General features: G+C 44.0%; 2 protein-coding genes across 6 annotated transcripts in view; one reads left to right on the top strand and one right to left on the bottom strand.

The window, feature by feature from the left end:
• The window catches only part of dnai4 (dynein axonemal intermediate chain 4), a 64288-nt gene extending 53982 nt beyond the window's left edge, over positions 1–10306 (bottom strand). Inside the window, exons 1-2 of one of the 2 annotated variants that reach the window (XM_078407391.1) lie at positions 10065–10306; positions 1547–1727 (exon numbers count right to left, since the gene is read on the bottom strand). In XM_078407391.1, the coding sequence (XP_078263517.1) occupies positions 1547–1727; positions 10065–10090 (207 nt within the window). In that variant the 5' untranslated portion in view covers positions 10091–10306. Of the gene's footprint in view, positions 1–1546; positions 1728–10064 lie in introns of those variants that run through there. The other variant, XM_078407392.1, reaches the window with a different exon arrangement.
• A 171-nt stretch (positions 10307–10477) lies between these two features.
• The window catches only part of LOC144598108 (mesoderm induction early response protein 1-like), a 57325-nt gene continuing 55099 nt past the window's right edge, over positions 10478–12703 (top strand). For 3 of the 4 annotated variants that reach the window (XM_078407997.1, XM_078407996.1, XM_078407994.1), the window contains exons 1-3: positions 10478–10543; positions 11239–11263; positions 11757–11902. In XM_078407997.1, the coding sequence (XP_078264123.1) occupies positions 10535–10543; positions 11239–11263; positions 11757–11902 (180 nt within the window). In that variant the 5' untranslated portion in view covers positions 10478–10534. Of the gene's footprint in view, positions 10544–11238; positions 11291–11756; positions 11903–12703 lie in introns of all 4 variants that reach the window. The other variant, XM_078407995.1, reaches the window with a different exon arrangement.

The following is a 12703-nucleotide window of genomic DNA, read 5'->3' as shown; positions in this document are numbered from 1 at the left end:
CAAAAAATCTAAAATTCATTGAGATAGTCTCTATGTCATCATTCGAGAAAGTGCTGGAAGCACTGACTATTCCTTTATATCACATGTTTTATATTCAAAATAAATAGCACTCACATTTCATAAGTCACAGAAGCAAAACAAGACACAAGTAAAAGAAGAATAAACAAAACTGAAACTTTTCTTATCATTAACATTAGACTTTATCTTTGGAGATATTGGGTTTCTTTTTCGGTCTTCCAAGCTCCTAGTATGATTCACAATTTTGGATGGGTCAAAGCAAGAGGATGAAGCGTCAAAATACTGAGACAGACAGAATGATCCGGTCAAAGAGAACTTTATGTGTACCTTCATCAATTTACAAAGTGGATCATGTGATTAAACACAATTCATTTAAGAACCCAATTATTATATATCTCCAGACTTCAGACCTCAATTGCTTCAGTTCAAGCAGATAACATAATTCCAGGTAGACGTTTCAGGTCGAGACCGTTCATCAGGTGATGATTTACTCTGATGAAGAGTCTCGACCCAAATTATCACCTATTCCTTTTCTCCAGAGATGCTGCGTAACCCGCTGAGTTACTCCAGCATTTTGTGTCCAACTTCGGTGTAAATCAGCATCTGCAGTTCCTTCTTACCACAACTCCTAAGCAACCTTATATACACATCCAAATAACTATAATTTCTCTGTTACATGCACAGTTTACCATCTTCATTTTGTCTAAACTAGATATTGGATAAAGACAGAAAAGTCTGTTGTAGAATTTATCTTATTTTAACATGTAAATGTGGCTTCACTGTACACTTTCCTAACTTACGATTTGCTTACAACCCAATGCTATGGACATTGAATCCTCCTACTGTCGGTAAACTTTAACGACTGCTTTTCACTTTCTCCTCTCTCTCCCCCATACCCCGCCCCCCTCCCTTCCTCTGTGCCCCACCTATTAATCCCATCCCCCTCCTCCTAAATTCCTGTCGCTGGCTTCACAATTTGCAACTATTCTATCAGTCTGTCTCACATCTGCCTTAATCTCTGCCCTTTGTTCCAACAATCTGCCTATCAACCTCCTCCTCTTAAGGATAGCGGAGTCAGGGGGTATGGGGAGAAGGCAGGAACGGGGTACTGATTGAGAATGATCAGCCATGATCACATTGAACAGCGGTGCTGGCTCGAAGGGCCGAATGGCCTCCTCCTGCACCTATTGTCTATTGTCTATTGCCTATTGGCCTACCTCCTCACCTGTATTCACCTACCTGGCATGCTTTGTCCTGCCTCTGCTCTCTCCCAGCTTTTATCTCCCTCCCCCTACAATCAAAGAAGGGTCCCAACCCGAAACATTATCTATCCACCTCCAGAGCTGCTGCCTGACCCAATGAGTTACTCCAACAATCAAATCAATTTTTTCACCTCCTCCAGGGAAAATGCTTAGCATTAATTTAAAGCATGTATGGCAAGTCTGAGATGGATAAACGGTTTATATGGGAAAATTCTGTCACAAATCCCAAGTGTTCACATTTAAACATGCTGAACATAAGACTGTACCTGTGTGGCATGTCGTCCTCCTGCACTATAGCCTTTTTCCAAGAGTTTCTCTGCTTGTATACTTATCCTTGGGCGACCACTTGATCCTATAAAACCAGAGTTTTTATGGCTTTTACTGCCTACAGTACCGATACTGCCAATCATAGAATGTTTCTTCAAACTTCCTCCACCTTTGGATTGCCTACAATGTCAAATCAAAAGAAGCCATTAAAGATTCAAAATACTGCAGTGTTTTAGTAGCAGAACGTGTAATATTAAAAAAAGACGCTAGAGCCAAATTACTTAAACGTGCAGCATATTTCTTGATCAAAACTTTTGATTTGTCAACAGTATTATTTATTAGGAACAAGAGTGCTCTAAACACAAGCACTGTGTTCTACTATGATGTACTTTAAAATGCTTTTCCTGAAAACATCAAGATTTCAGGGAAAATCTAGTTCACATAGCACTTGCTATTTCACATTGTCCAAAAACTGGAGATGGTACCTATTATCCTTCAGATGAACTTTTCACAAAGTACAAAAGCAAAATATAGTCAATGCTGAAAACTTGAAATAAAAGAAGAAAATGCTGGAAAGACTCAGCAGATCAGGCAGCATCTGTGAAGATAGGAACAAAGTTAACATTTTAGGTCAATGACCTTGCATTTCTATTCTCTACCGAAAGTGCAGGAGCGTCATATATTACAGGGTATGAATTGGCTGAAAACGAAGACTCAAATCAAAATGAATCTGGTATCAGGTCTGTTAATATATTTGGAATGGCTGCCTGGCATGAACAAGGGCAACATTAAGAATACTCTACATGGGGAAAGAAAACCCAAAGCTGCCGCAAAATATCTTTGGCCCACTTCCCCAGTTGTTCTTGATCCCATTGTCAACATTGTTATCCCAATTGTTAATAGAGATGACAGAGAAAAGTAGACCCAGCACCAATCCATGTGGCACTTCACTGGACACAGGCTTCCAATTTGAAAAATATCCTTTCATTACCACCCTCTTATTCATACAGCATATTCCCGGCAAACATCCAACCTGGTGAAAATAAGCTGGATGAACGTAAAACTCGACTCACCTACCTTAATGAACTGCGATACTAAAGTGGGCACTGTTTTACAGAGACAAGGCTCACACCTGCTCACCTGACTGTGCCATTCAAAATAAAGGCATCTCAATTCACTGGATGGACCATAGAGCTTCCTCGAACAAGATAAGATGAGGAGGAGTCTGCTTCCCAATCAACATTTAATGGTGCATGCACTTGGCTGTTCTGGTGAGATCCTGCCCCGCAACGTGATTGAAAGTAAAGTGCCATTCCCTATTACCTGCCACAAGAATTCACTTTGGCTATCCTAATTGCAGTTTACATCCCTCCCTATGCGGACGTGAAACTTATACTGGATGTACTGTGCACCGTTACTAATAGCCTTGAAACAAAGTACTGCAAAGCCTTAGATAGACACATAAAGCTGGAGTAACTCAGCGGGACAGGCAACATCTCTGGAAAGGAGGAATGAGTGATGTTTCGGGTCGAGACCCTTCTTCAGACTGGTTAGGATAAGGGAAAGCCTTGTTCATCACAACCTGGGGCTTCAACCAAGCCAACCTCGAGAATGTTCGACAGAAATACTATCAACGTGTCCTCTGTCCGATAAGAGGCCCAAACACCCTCGACCACCGCCAAACAACCGCCAAAGACACCTACTTCTGCATCCCCTGTCTGCATTTTGGAAAATCAGATCATCAGGCTGGAAAATTCTGATTTGTAAAATCTAACCAGCTCCTATTCCCTCCTTACATGCACAAAACTGAACTCAGATAAACATGCAAAAACAAATGATGTATAAATTATATATAAGCTACACATAGAATTTCAAAAAGAAAAACTGTGCCAAAAACAAGATAAGATGCAAAAACATAATTGGAAAAAAAACACAAGTCCACAGTAGTGCAGGTGATAGTCGGTAGTTTTCCGTTATTGAAGTAGAATTAGGGTTGTGTGGGTTGATTCAAGAAGCCAAAACTTGTGGGAAAGTGATGTTCCTGAAACTGGTGGTGTGAGACTTTAGGCTTTTTTATTTTGCCTGATGGTACCAGTGAAAAGAGGGCAAGGCCTGAATGGTTGGGATGCTGAGATTCCACCTTCTTCAGGCAGGTCCTCACTTAGATGCTTTTGATGGACAAGTTGACATTGAGTGAGAGGTTGTTTTTGCAGTACCATTCAACCAGGCGTCCTATTATGTTTTCAAAGCCATCTGTGACACCAGGAGACAATTCCAGATCAAGTTCATTACCGAGACTAACCACACAGATACCCATTGATCGTGTCATGGCCAGCACGCTATAAGTGGCTACAAAATGAAGTTGTTCAGAATTGCCAGCAACAGTGCATTCCTCCCTGAGTCAATGCATTCTAAGCTCATTTTAAACTGAAGATCAGAGGAATGAAGTCTCCTGCCCCGACAGCCTCAGGTGCACATATAGACATGGTCAAAGACATCAGATTGGATATCCAGAAACTGAGCCAGCTTAAAGTGACTGGCCCAGACCCTGAATGAACCAGCCGGCCGAACATAGAACAATACAGCACCATAACAGGACCTTCAGCCCAAAATATCTATGCTGAACATGATGCCAAGTTAAACTAATCTCCTCTGCCTGCATGTGATCCATATCCCTTCATTCTCTGTACATCCATGTGTCTATGTAAAAGCATCCTAAATGCTAAAATCATATCTGCCTCCACCACCAATACTAGCAGTGTCTCCCTGGTGGAGATATATGAGTAGTAATTAAATACAGGTGAGGTGCCAGAAGACTGGAGGGTGGCAAATGTTGTGCCTCTATTTAAGAAGGGAAAAGCCTGGCAACATTCGACCAGTGACTCCAACATCTGTGGTCGGAAAGCTAGAAGAGAGTATTCTGAGGGATAAGATAAACAAGATTTTAGATAAACTAGGACTGATTAGGGATAGGCACCACGGTTTTGTATGTCCGGTATTTGATTATTTTTTGAAAATGTAACCAATAAGGTTGACGAAGGCAGGGCTATAGACTGTCTATATGGATTTCAGCAAGCCATTTGACAAGGTTCCACATGGTAGGCTGTTCTGGAACTTTAGATCGCACGGGATCCAAGGAAAGCATCTTTGGATAGAAAATTAGCCTCATGGAAGGAAGCAGAAGGTGATGGTGGAAGGTTGCTTTTTGGACCGGAGGCCTGTGTCTAATGGTGTGCCTCAGGGATCGGTGCTAGCCCCTTTGGTATTTGTGATTTATATCAATGATTAGGGTGAGAACGTATGAGGCAGGATTAGTTAGTTTGCACACTAAAATGGGTGATACTGGAGATAATGAAGGTGGTTATCAAAGGTTACAACAAGGGCCAGTGTATGCCTGGAACAATCACTGTTCCAGGCGTACACTGGCCCTATCCCCGAACAGTACCTCTGATACATTGACGACTGCATTGGTCCTACCTCCTGTACCCATGAAGAATTCACTGACTTCATCAATTTCACCACTAATTTCTATCCTGCTCTTAAATATATTTGGACCATCTCCGACACCTCCCTACCGTTTCTGGATCTCACCATCTCCATCACAGGAGAAAGACTAGTGACCAACATCTACTACAAACCTACTGACTCCCATAGCTATCTTGACTATACTTCTTCCCACACTGTTTCCTGTAAAAACTCTATCCCCTACCCCCAATTCTTCCGTCTACGCCGTATCTGCGCCCGGGATGAGGTGTTCCATACTAGGGCATCAGAGATGTCCTCATTCTTTAGGAAACGGGGCTTGCCCTCTTCCATTATAGATGAGGCTCTCACTAGGGTCTCCTCAATATCCCGCAGCTCCACTCTTGCTTCCCCCTCACCCTATTCGTAACAAGGATAGAGTCCCCCTTGCCCTCACCTTCCACTCCATCAGCTGTCGCATACACCAAATTATCCTCCAACATTTCCGCCACCTCCAACAGGATCCCATTACTGACCACATTAACCGTACATTAACCGTGCATTAACCGCCTCAAATTCTCCACTCCCCTGACTCACTCTAACCACTCCCTTTCTGAACATGCAGCCCTCCAGTCACTCTGCAACAACCCTGACTTAGTCATCAAACCCGCTGACAAGGGAGGTGCTGTTGTAATCTGGCGTGCTGACCTCTACTGGACCGAGGCCAGACGACAACTCTCAGACACCTCCACCTACTTATTATTGGACCCTGACCCCACCGACGAGCACTAGGCCCTAATCACTAACACCATCACTGACCTCACCATTTCCGGTTCTCTACCATCTAATGCCTCCAAACCTATCGTTCCCCCGCCCCGCACGGCCCGATTTTACCTTCTACCTAAAATCTATAAACAAAACTGTCCAGGCAGACCCATCGTTTCTGCCTGTTCATGTCCCACCGAACTTATTTCTACCTACCTCAACTCCATCCTATCCCCCCAGGTCAAATCCCTCCCAACCTACGTCCAAGGCACCTCACATGCTCTCTGTCTCCTCGATAACTTCCGGTTTCCAGCCTCCCACTCCATCATCTTTACCATGGACATCCATTCACTCTATACTTCCATCCCCTACAAGGATGGTCTTGAAGCCCTCCGTTTCTTCCTCGACCGTAGAACCAGCCAATCCCCATCCACTAACACTCTCGTCCGCCTAGCAGAGCTGGTTCTTACCCTTAACAACTTCTCATTTAACTCCTCCCACTTCCTCCAAACCAGAGGCGTAGCTATGGGCACTCGCATGGGCCCTAGTTATGCCTACCTCTTTGCCGGGTACGTCGAACAATCCCTGTTACGGACGTACACTGGCCCCATCCCCGAAATCTACCTCCGCTACAGCGAAGACTGCATTGGTGCGACCTCTTGTACCCATGCAGAACTCACTGACTTCATACACTTCACCTCCAATTTCCATCCTGCTCTTAAATATACTTGGACTATCTCCGACATCTCCCTACCGTTTCTGGACCTCACCATCTCCATCACAGGAGACAGACTAGTGACTGACATCTACTATAAACCCACTGACTCGCACAGCCATCTGGACTACACTTCTTCCCACCCTGTCTCCTGCAAAAAGTCTATCCCCTACTCCCAATTCCTCCGTCTACGCCGCATCTGCGCCCGGGATGAGGTGTTACACACTAGGGCATCAGAGATGTCCTCATTCTTCAGGAAACGGGGCTTCCCCTCTTCCATTATAGATGAGGCTCTCACTAGGGCAGCTCCGCTCTTGCTCCCCCTCCCCCCCCCCATTCGTAACAAGGACAGAATCCCCCTCGTTCTCACCTTCCACCCCATCAGCCAGCGTATCCAACAAATCCTCCTCCAACATTTCCGTCACCTCCAACGGGACCCCACTACTGGCCACATCTTCCCATCCCCTCCCCTCTCTGCGTTCCGCAGAGACCATTCTCTCCGTAACTCCCTGGTCCACTTGTCCCTTCCCACCCAAACCACCCCCTCCCCAGGTACTTTCCCCTGCAACCGCAGGAGATGCAACACCTGTCCCTTTACCTCCCCCCTCGACTCCATCCAAGGACCCAAACAGTCTTTCCAGGTAAGATAGAGGTTCACCTGCACCTCCTCCAACCTCATCTATTGTATAGGCTGTTCCAGATGTCAACTTCTCTACATCTGGGAGACCAAGTGCAGGCTCGGCGATCGCTTCGCTCAACACCTCCACTCAGTCTGCCTTAACCAACCTGATCTTCTGGTGACTCAGCATTTCAACTCCCCCTCTCATTCCCAATCTGACCTGGGCCTCTTCCATTGTCAGCATGAGGCCCAGCACAAATTGGAGCACCTCATATTTTGCTTGGGTAGTTTACACCCAAGGAGTGTGAACATTGACTTCTCTAACTTCAGGTAGTCCCTGCTTTCCCTCTCTATCCCCTCCCCCTTCCCAGTTCTCCCACTAGTCTTCCTGTCTCCTACTACATCCTATTACATCCTATCTTTGTCCCACCCCCTCCCCTGATATCGGTCTGAAGAAGGGTCTCGACCCGAAACGTCACCCATTCCTTGTCTCTCAAGATGCTGCCTGACCCGCTGAGTTACTCCAGCATTTTGTGTCTACCTTCGATATAAACCAGCATCTGCAGTGTTTTCTTCCTACAAAGGTTACAACAGGATCTGGATCAGTTGGGCAAGTGGGCAACATGACCATTTGACTAGTTCCACCTGTCTGCATTTGGCCATATCCCTCTAAACTTCTCCTACCCATGTACCTGTCCAAATGTTTCTTAAATGTTGCGATAATTGTCCCAACTACCTCTAGGAGTGCAGGTTAGATAGTTCATTGCAAGTGGCATCACTAGTAGATAAATCAAGAAGGCATCCGGCACATTGGTCTTCATCAGTCAGGGTTTTGAGTATAGAAGTTGGAATATTATGTGACAGATGTACAAGGCGCTGGTAAGACCACGGCTGGAGTATTGTGTTCAGTGTTGGCCATCCTACTATAGGAAAGATGTTGTTAAACTGGAAAGAGCGCAGAGAAGATTTATGAGAATGTTGCCAAGTCTTGAGGGTCTAAATTATAGGGAGTGGTCAGGCAGGCCAGGACTGCATTCCTTGGAGCGTAAGAGGATGAGGCGATCTTATAGAGGTATACAAGATCATGAGGGGAACAGACAGGTTTATTGCGCAGCGTCTTTAACCCACTGTAACAGAATCAAGAACCAGGGGACATAAGTTTAAGGGAGAGATTTAATAGGAATCTGAGGGGAAGCTGTTTACACAGAGGGTGGTGCGCAGTTGGAATGAGCCGGCAGATTAGATTGTTGAGGCATGCGTGGTGGGTTTTTACTGATAAGAGGAATGGATGCTCGAGAGGTACCCTGTTTTGCAGTCTACAAAGCTTATGGCTAATAAAGTACTTTATATGAAGTTAAACGACTCCTCGTTATTACAACTTCAAACATGGTGAGAGAAGTGGGATTCGAATCCAAGCCTCCAAAGGAGACTGCGAAACAGTCCCTCTCAAGCATTCATTCCTCATCAGTAAAAACCCACCAAGCATGCGCTAGACACATTCCATAGGATGTCAGTACAAAAACCCGACCTGGATCAGGCGTATGGTGACTGATCTATAGGTACTATCACATTCAAAAGACATTTGGATAGGCACATGGATAGGATAGGTTTAGAGGGATGTGGGACAAACATGGGCATGAGGGACTAGTGTAGATGGAGTATTTTGGTCGACATGGGTAGGCTGGAATGAAGGGCTTGTTTCCGTGCTGTACGACGTTATTCTGAATCTTTCTTTCTGGTTCATACTCCAGGGCTGAGACAGCAGAAAATGAAAAGACAATAAAGCCTTCAGTCTTGCTGCTATGCTTTCATAGCTGCTTGCTGATTGCAGCTATGAAAATCATATGAATGTTCTAGCGGTAATTTTCGCAAGACAGTTCAGAAGACAGTCTGCAGAATGGTCTCGACCCGAAACGTCACCCATTCTCTCCAGAGATGCTGCCTATCGCACTGTTACTCCTGCTTTTTGTGTCTATCTTCGGTTTAAACCAGTATCCGCAGTTCCTTCTTACACACTCAGAAACAACAATGTCGCTTCGGTCTCTATCCCAGTCTCCTGGACATCTTTGGACAGCGTTCCTCGGTGATAGACATAAAATGCTGGAGTAACTCAACGGGACAGGCAGTATCTCTGGAGAGAAGGAATGGGTGATATTTCGGGTCGAGGCCCTTTGTAATGGCAGTTGCTATATCTTCTCAAAGTCCAATTTTGATACCCATTACTGCTTGGGGATGGAATGGAGGTATAGCTTATGCACACACCGCATTCTGAGATAACAAAAACGAATCTTCCAAACGCTGTTTCTTGATTAATTGGTCTTTATTAAAGTGGCACAAATCAAAAGAGTAATTCATAACTTTTCGTTTTTATCAACTGTTTCTTCAAATAATATAGTAAAGATCGTGTAGTCGTTACCGTGTGGTCGTGGTGGTTGTGGTTGGCATGGGTGTGGTAAAAAACTGTATTCTCTCCATCCTCCGAGACTAAACTGCCCCACAATCTCTGTGGTTACACTAGCCTCCTCAGATGTAGACACTCCCCATTACGTATCAAATCACACCCACAAGCATGCAAAAAAGACAGAAACTAGAAATATTAAACATAACCATAATATAATGACACTAACTAAATTAAGCGCAAATGGCTCCTACACACTTCTTCAGTCTGAGAGTCAGGGGAGAGGGAGACACAAAGATATGAAAAGGTACAGAAGCTCAAGGTTGTGATCTGACCCGAAACGCCACCTATTCATTTTCTCCAGAGATGCTGCCTGCCCCGCCGAGTTACTCCAGCATTTTGTGTCTATCTTCGGCGGAAACCAGCATCTGCGGTACCTTCCTACACATTCCTCTGCGTTTTGAAATAACGATCTTGGACCAAGAGATGCACTGAATTACACTCGAACCTTTTATTATCAGTCATATAAAAAGTATCACAAAATCTAGCAGAACTCACGACACTGAGGTGTTGACTTTCTTCATTGCTGTCGTCCTGCGATCCCCGCAGAGTTTTTTGCATGAAGAGGATGCACTTACGCCCGCCTCGCCGCCCTCCAACCTGCTTCACCCGTTTCCAAGCGACGGGGCCGTTGGCAGGGGGCGGGCGGTACCATCGCCATGGTGACTGCGGCCCGCCCACACCCGCAACACCCCCAACCCGATTGGTCAACATTGAAACAGAACCTGTTAATTCTAAGCAAAATTTCGCCGCTATTTCGAAAACAGTTTTAACCAACCGACGGGAAGAAGGCGCCGCAAAACAGCTGAGAAGTGTGATGCGTGCGGGGGACTCTCAGTTGCACTGATGGTCCGAGTTACTTGCGCGTCCAATCAGCGAAGCGGTTGCGGGGAGGTTGGGGAGGGAGGCGGGATGGGCAGCACATCCGGGTCAGCAGCCGATCTCACTCTCCGGCCCGAAGTTAGAAAATGGCGGAGGTAAGGCAGAAGCGTCAACACTAGGCTGAGCAGGAAGAAATAAAAGTTAATTTAAGCATCTATTCTTTAATATTTATTCTCAAATGTGACCACCATCCGAGTCTGACTATGTTATATTTTTAAAAAGCAATATGCAATTTTAAAGAGCAATCACTCAGCTGCTGAACTTTACGTTTTTCTTTGGGTTAAAAATTGCAAAATTGTGGAATTATTACTGGGCTGAGCCTGCCTTCACGGCGCGCTTTCCCCACCCTCCGATGTTGAAGTTCTGTTCGTATCCGCTAGGCCTTGGTCAGGGCTATTCCTCTCCTGGAATTCGTCACTTTAAAAAAAACCCACAAAACTGCGTTTCTCCTGAAATATTTTTGAATAAAGTTCTTGAGTTGCTGCGCTTACTTTGAAATTTCTTAATTTTTACTTCGTTCGTTCCAGGCTCCGTGCAAAAGTCCGCCAACAGTGGCTTGCCATTAAACAAACTTTCCTCTCAACCCACCCAGTCAACCAGCCAACATTTCCCATTTGTATTTCATTATTACTTTTAAGCGCGGTGATAGTTTGTGAATATATATATTTAAATAATATTCATGTTATGTGTAACGCTTTATAACGCCATTTAAGACTTTAGATCTAGACGTTTTTTAAATGATTGCCAGTGAATTTATTTTGAACCTTTTCAATTTTATTTTAATCCACAGCCTTCCCTTGGAAGCTCAAGCCCAGGTAGAGTAAATGTAAACATTCCTTAAGGTCTGTATTTATGATAAAGCTTTTCGTTACATCATAATATTTTGTAGAAATGGCTAATTTATAAATTGCAAAGATTTTATAGTCACGGGATACTGGGCAGATCTAAAACTAGAGAATTTCAAAAACTCTTAACATGTAATCCAATAAATTTCACAGAAAATGTGGTCTCATTGGTTCTAGAATTGTATCAATGTTGGAATACAAAGAACAAGATGCTTTCTATCAAATATTGTGTAAGCAAAATCTAGTGCTGAAGGTCATCTTAAGGTATGTAGGTTAATTGGCTGGGTAAATGTAAAAATTGTCCCTAGTGGGTGTAGGATAGTGTTAATGTACGGGGATCGCTGGGCGGCACGGACATGGAGGGCCGAAAAGGCCTGTTTCCGGCTGTATATATATGATATGATATGATATAAGGCATTACATTGCTTTCCACTCAACATCCTTCTAAAAATGCCTTGTACAGGGGGTGCAGCAGGCTCAGAGGACCATGATTTTGATCCATCTACTGATATGTTGGTGCATGATTTTGATGATGAGAGAACACTTGAGGAGGAGGAAATGATGGAAGGTGACAACAATTTCAGCTCAGAAATTAAAGATCTTGAAAGAGTAAGTAATTTGGTTTATGCTTGTGAACTTGGTGTAGAATGATTTCCCCATCTGGATTGTTTATGAAAAAGAATGAGCGTTTAAAATTGTGAAGTTCTCATGATCAGCTTTGTGGTGTTGGATTGTGTTTCCTAATACAGGTTGCTAGATAAACATATTTTTGAAATGAAAAACCATTCATATTGTCCACTTTTTAATCCTTTACTTGATTTGTTACATTGAACAGTTTAGTTTAGCGATACAGCATGGAAACAGGTCTTTTGGCCCACCAAATCCATGCTGGCCTTCAATCAAACACTAGTTCTCATCCACTCCCTACCCACGAGGGACAATTTACAGACACCAATTAACCCTATATACCAGCATGCCTTTGGGATGTGGGAGGAAACCAGAGCACCCAGAGGAAGCCCATGCGCTTACGGGGAGAGTGTGCAAACTCCACATAGAGCACCTGGGGTCAGGATTTAACTCGGGTCTCTGGTGCCATAAGTCAGTAGCTGTTCCAGCTGTGCCACTGTGCTGCCCCAGCTTAGCCATTGGTGGGATTTCAGGTCAAAGTCAGCTGTTATTTAAATTTTTGCTGCAAATTTATTTCTCCTTTGAACATTTCATTTGAATTGTTAATAAAAACAGAAAATGTTGGAAATGGTATTGGTTTATTAATGTCATGTGTACTGAGATTCAGTAAAAAAAAACATTGTGTTGCATGCTATCCAGGGAAATCATACCATACATGAGTACATCAGATAGTACAAAAGAAAAATTAACAGTACAGAATATATCTTTACATCTACAGAGAAG

Source organism: Rhinoraja longicauda, chromosome 11 (assembly GCF_053455715.1).
Source record: "Rhinoraja longicauda isolate Sanriku21f chromosome 11, sRhiLon1.1, whole genome shotgun sequence".
NCBI lineage: Eukaryota > Metazoa > Chordata > Chondrichthyes > Rajiformes > Arhynchobatidae > Rhinoraja > Rhinoraja longicauda.
The sequence above is the reverse complement of the archived record's forward strand: the minus strand, read 5'-3'. Positions and strand labels throughout refer to the sequence as shown.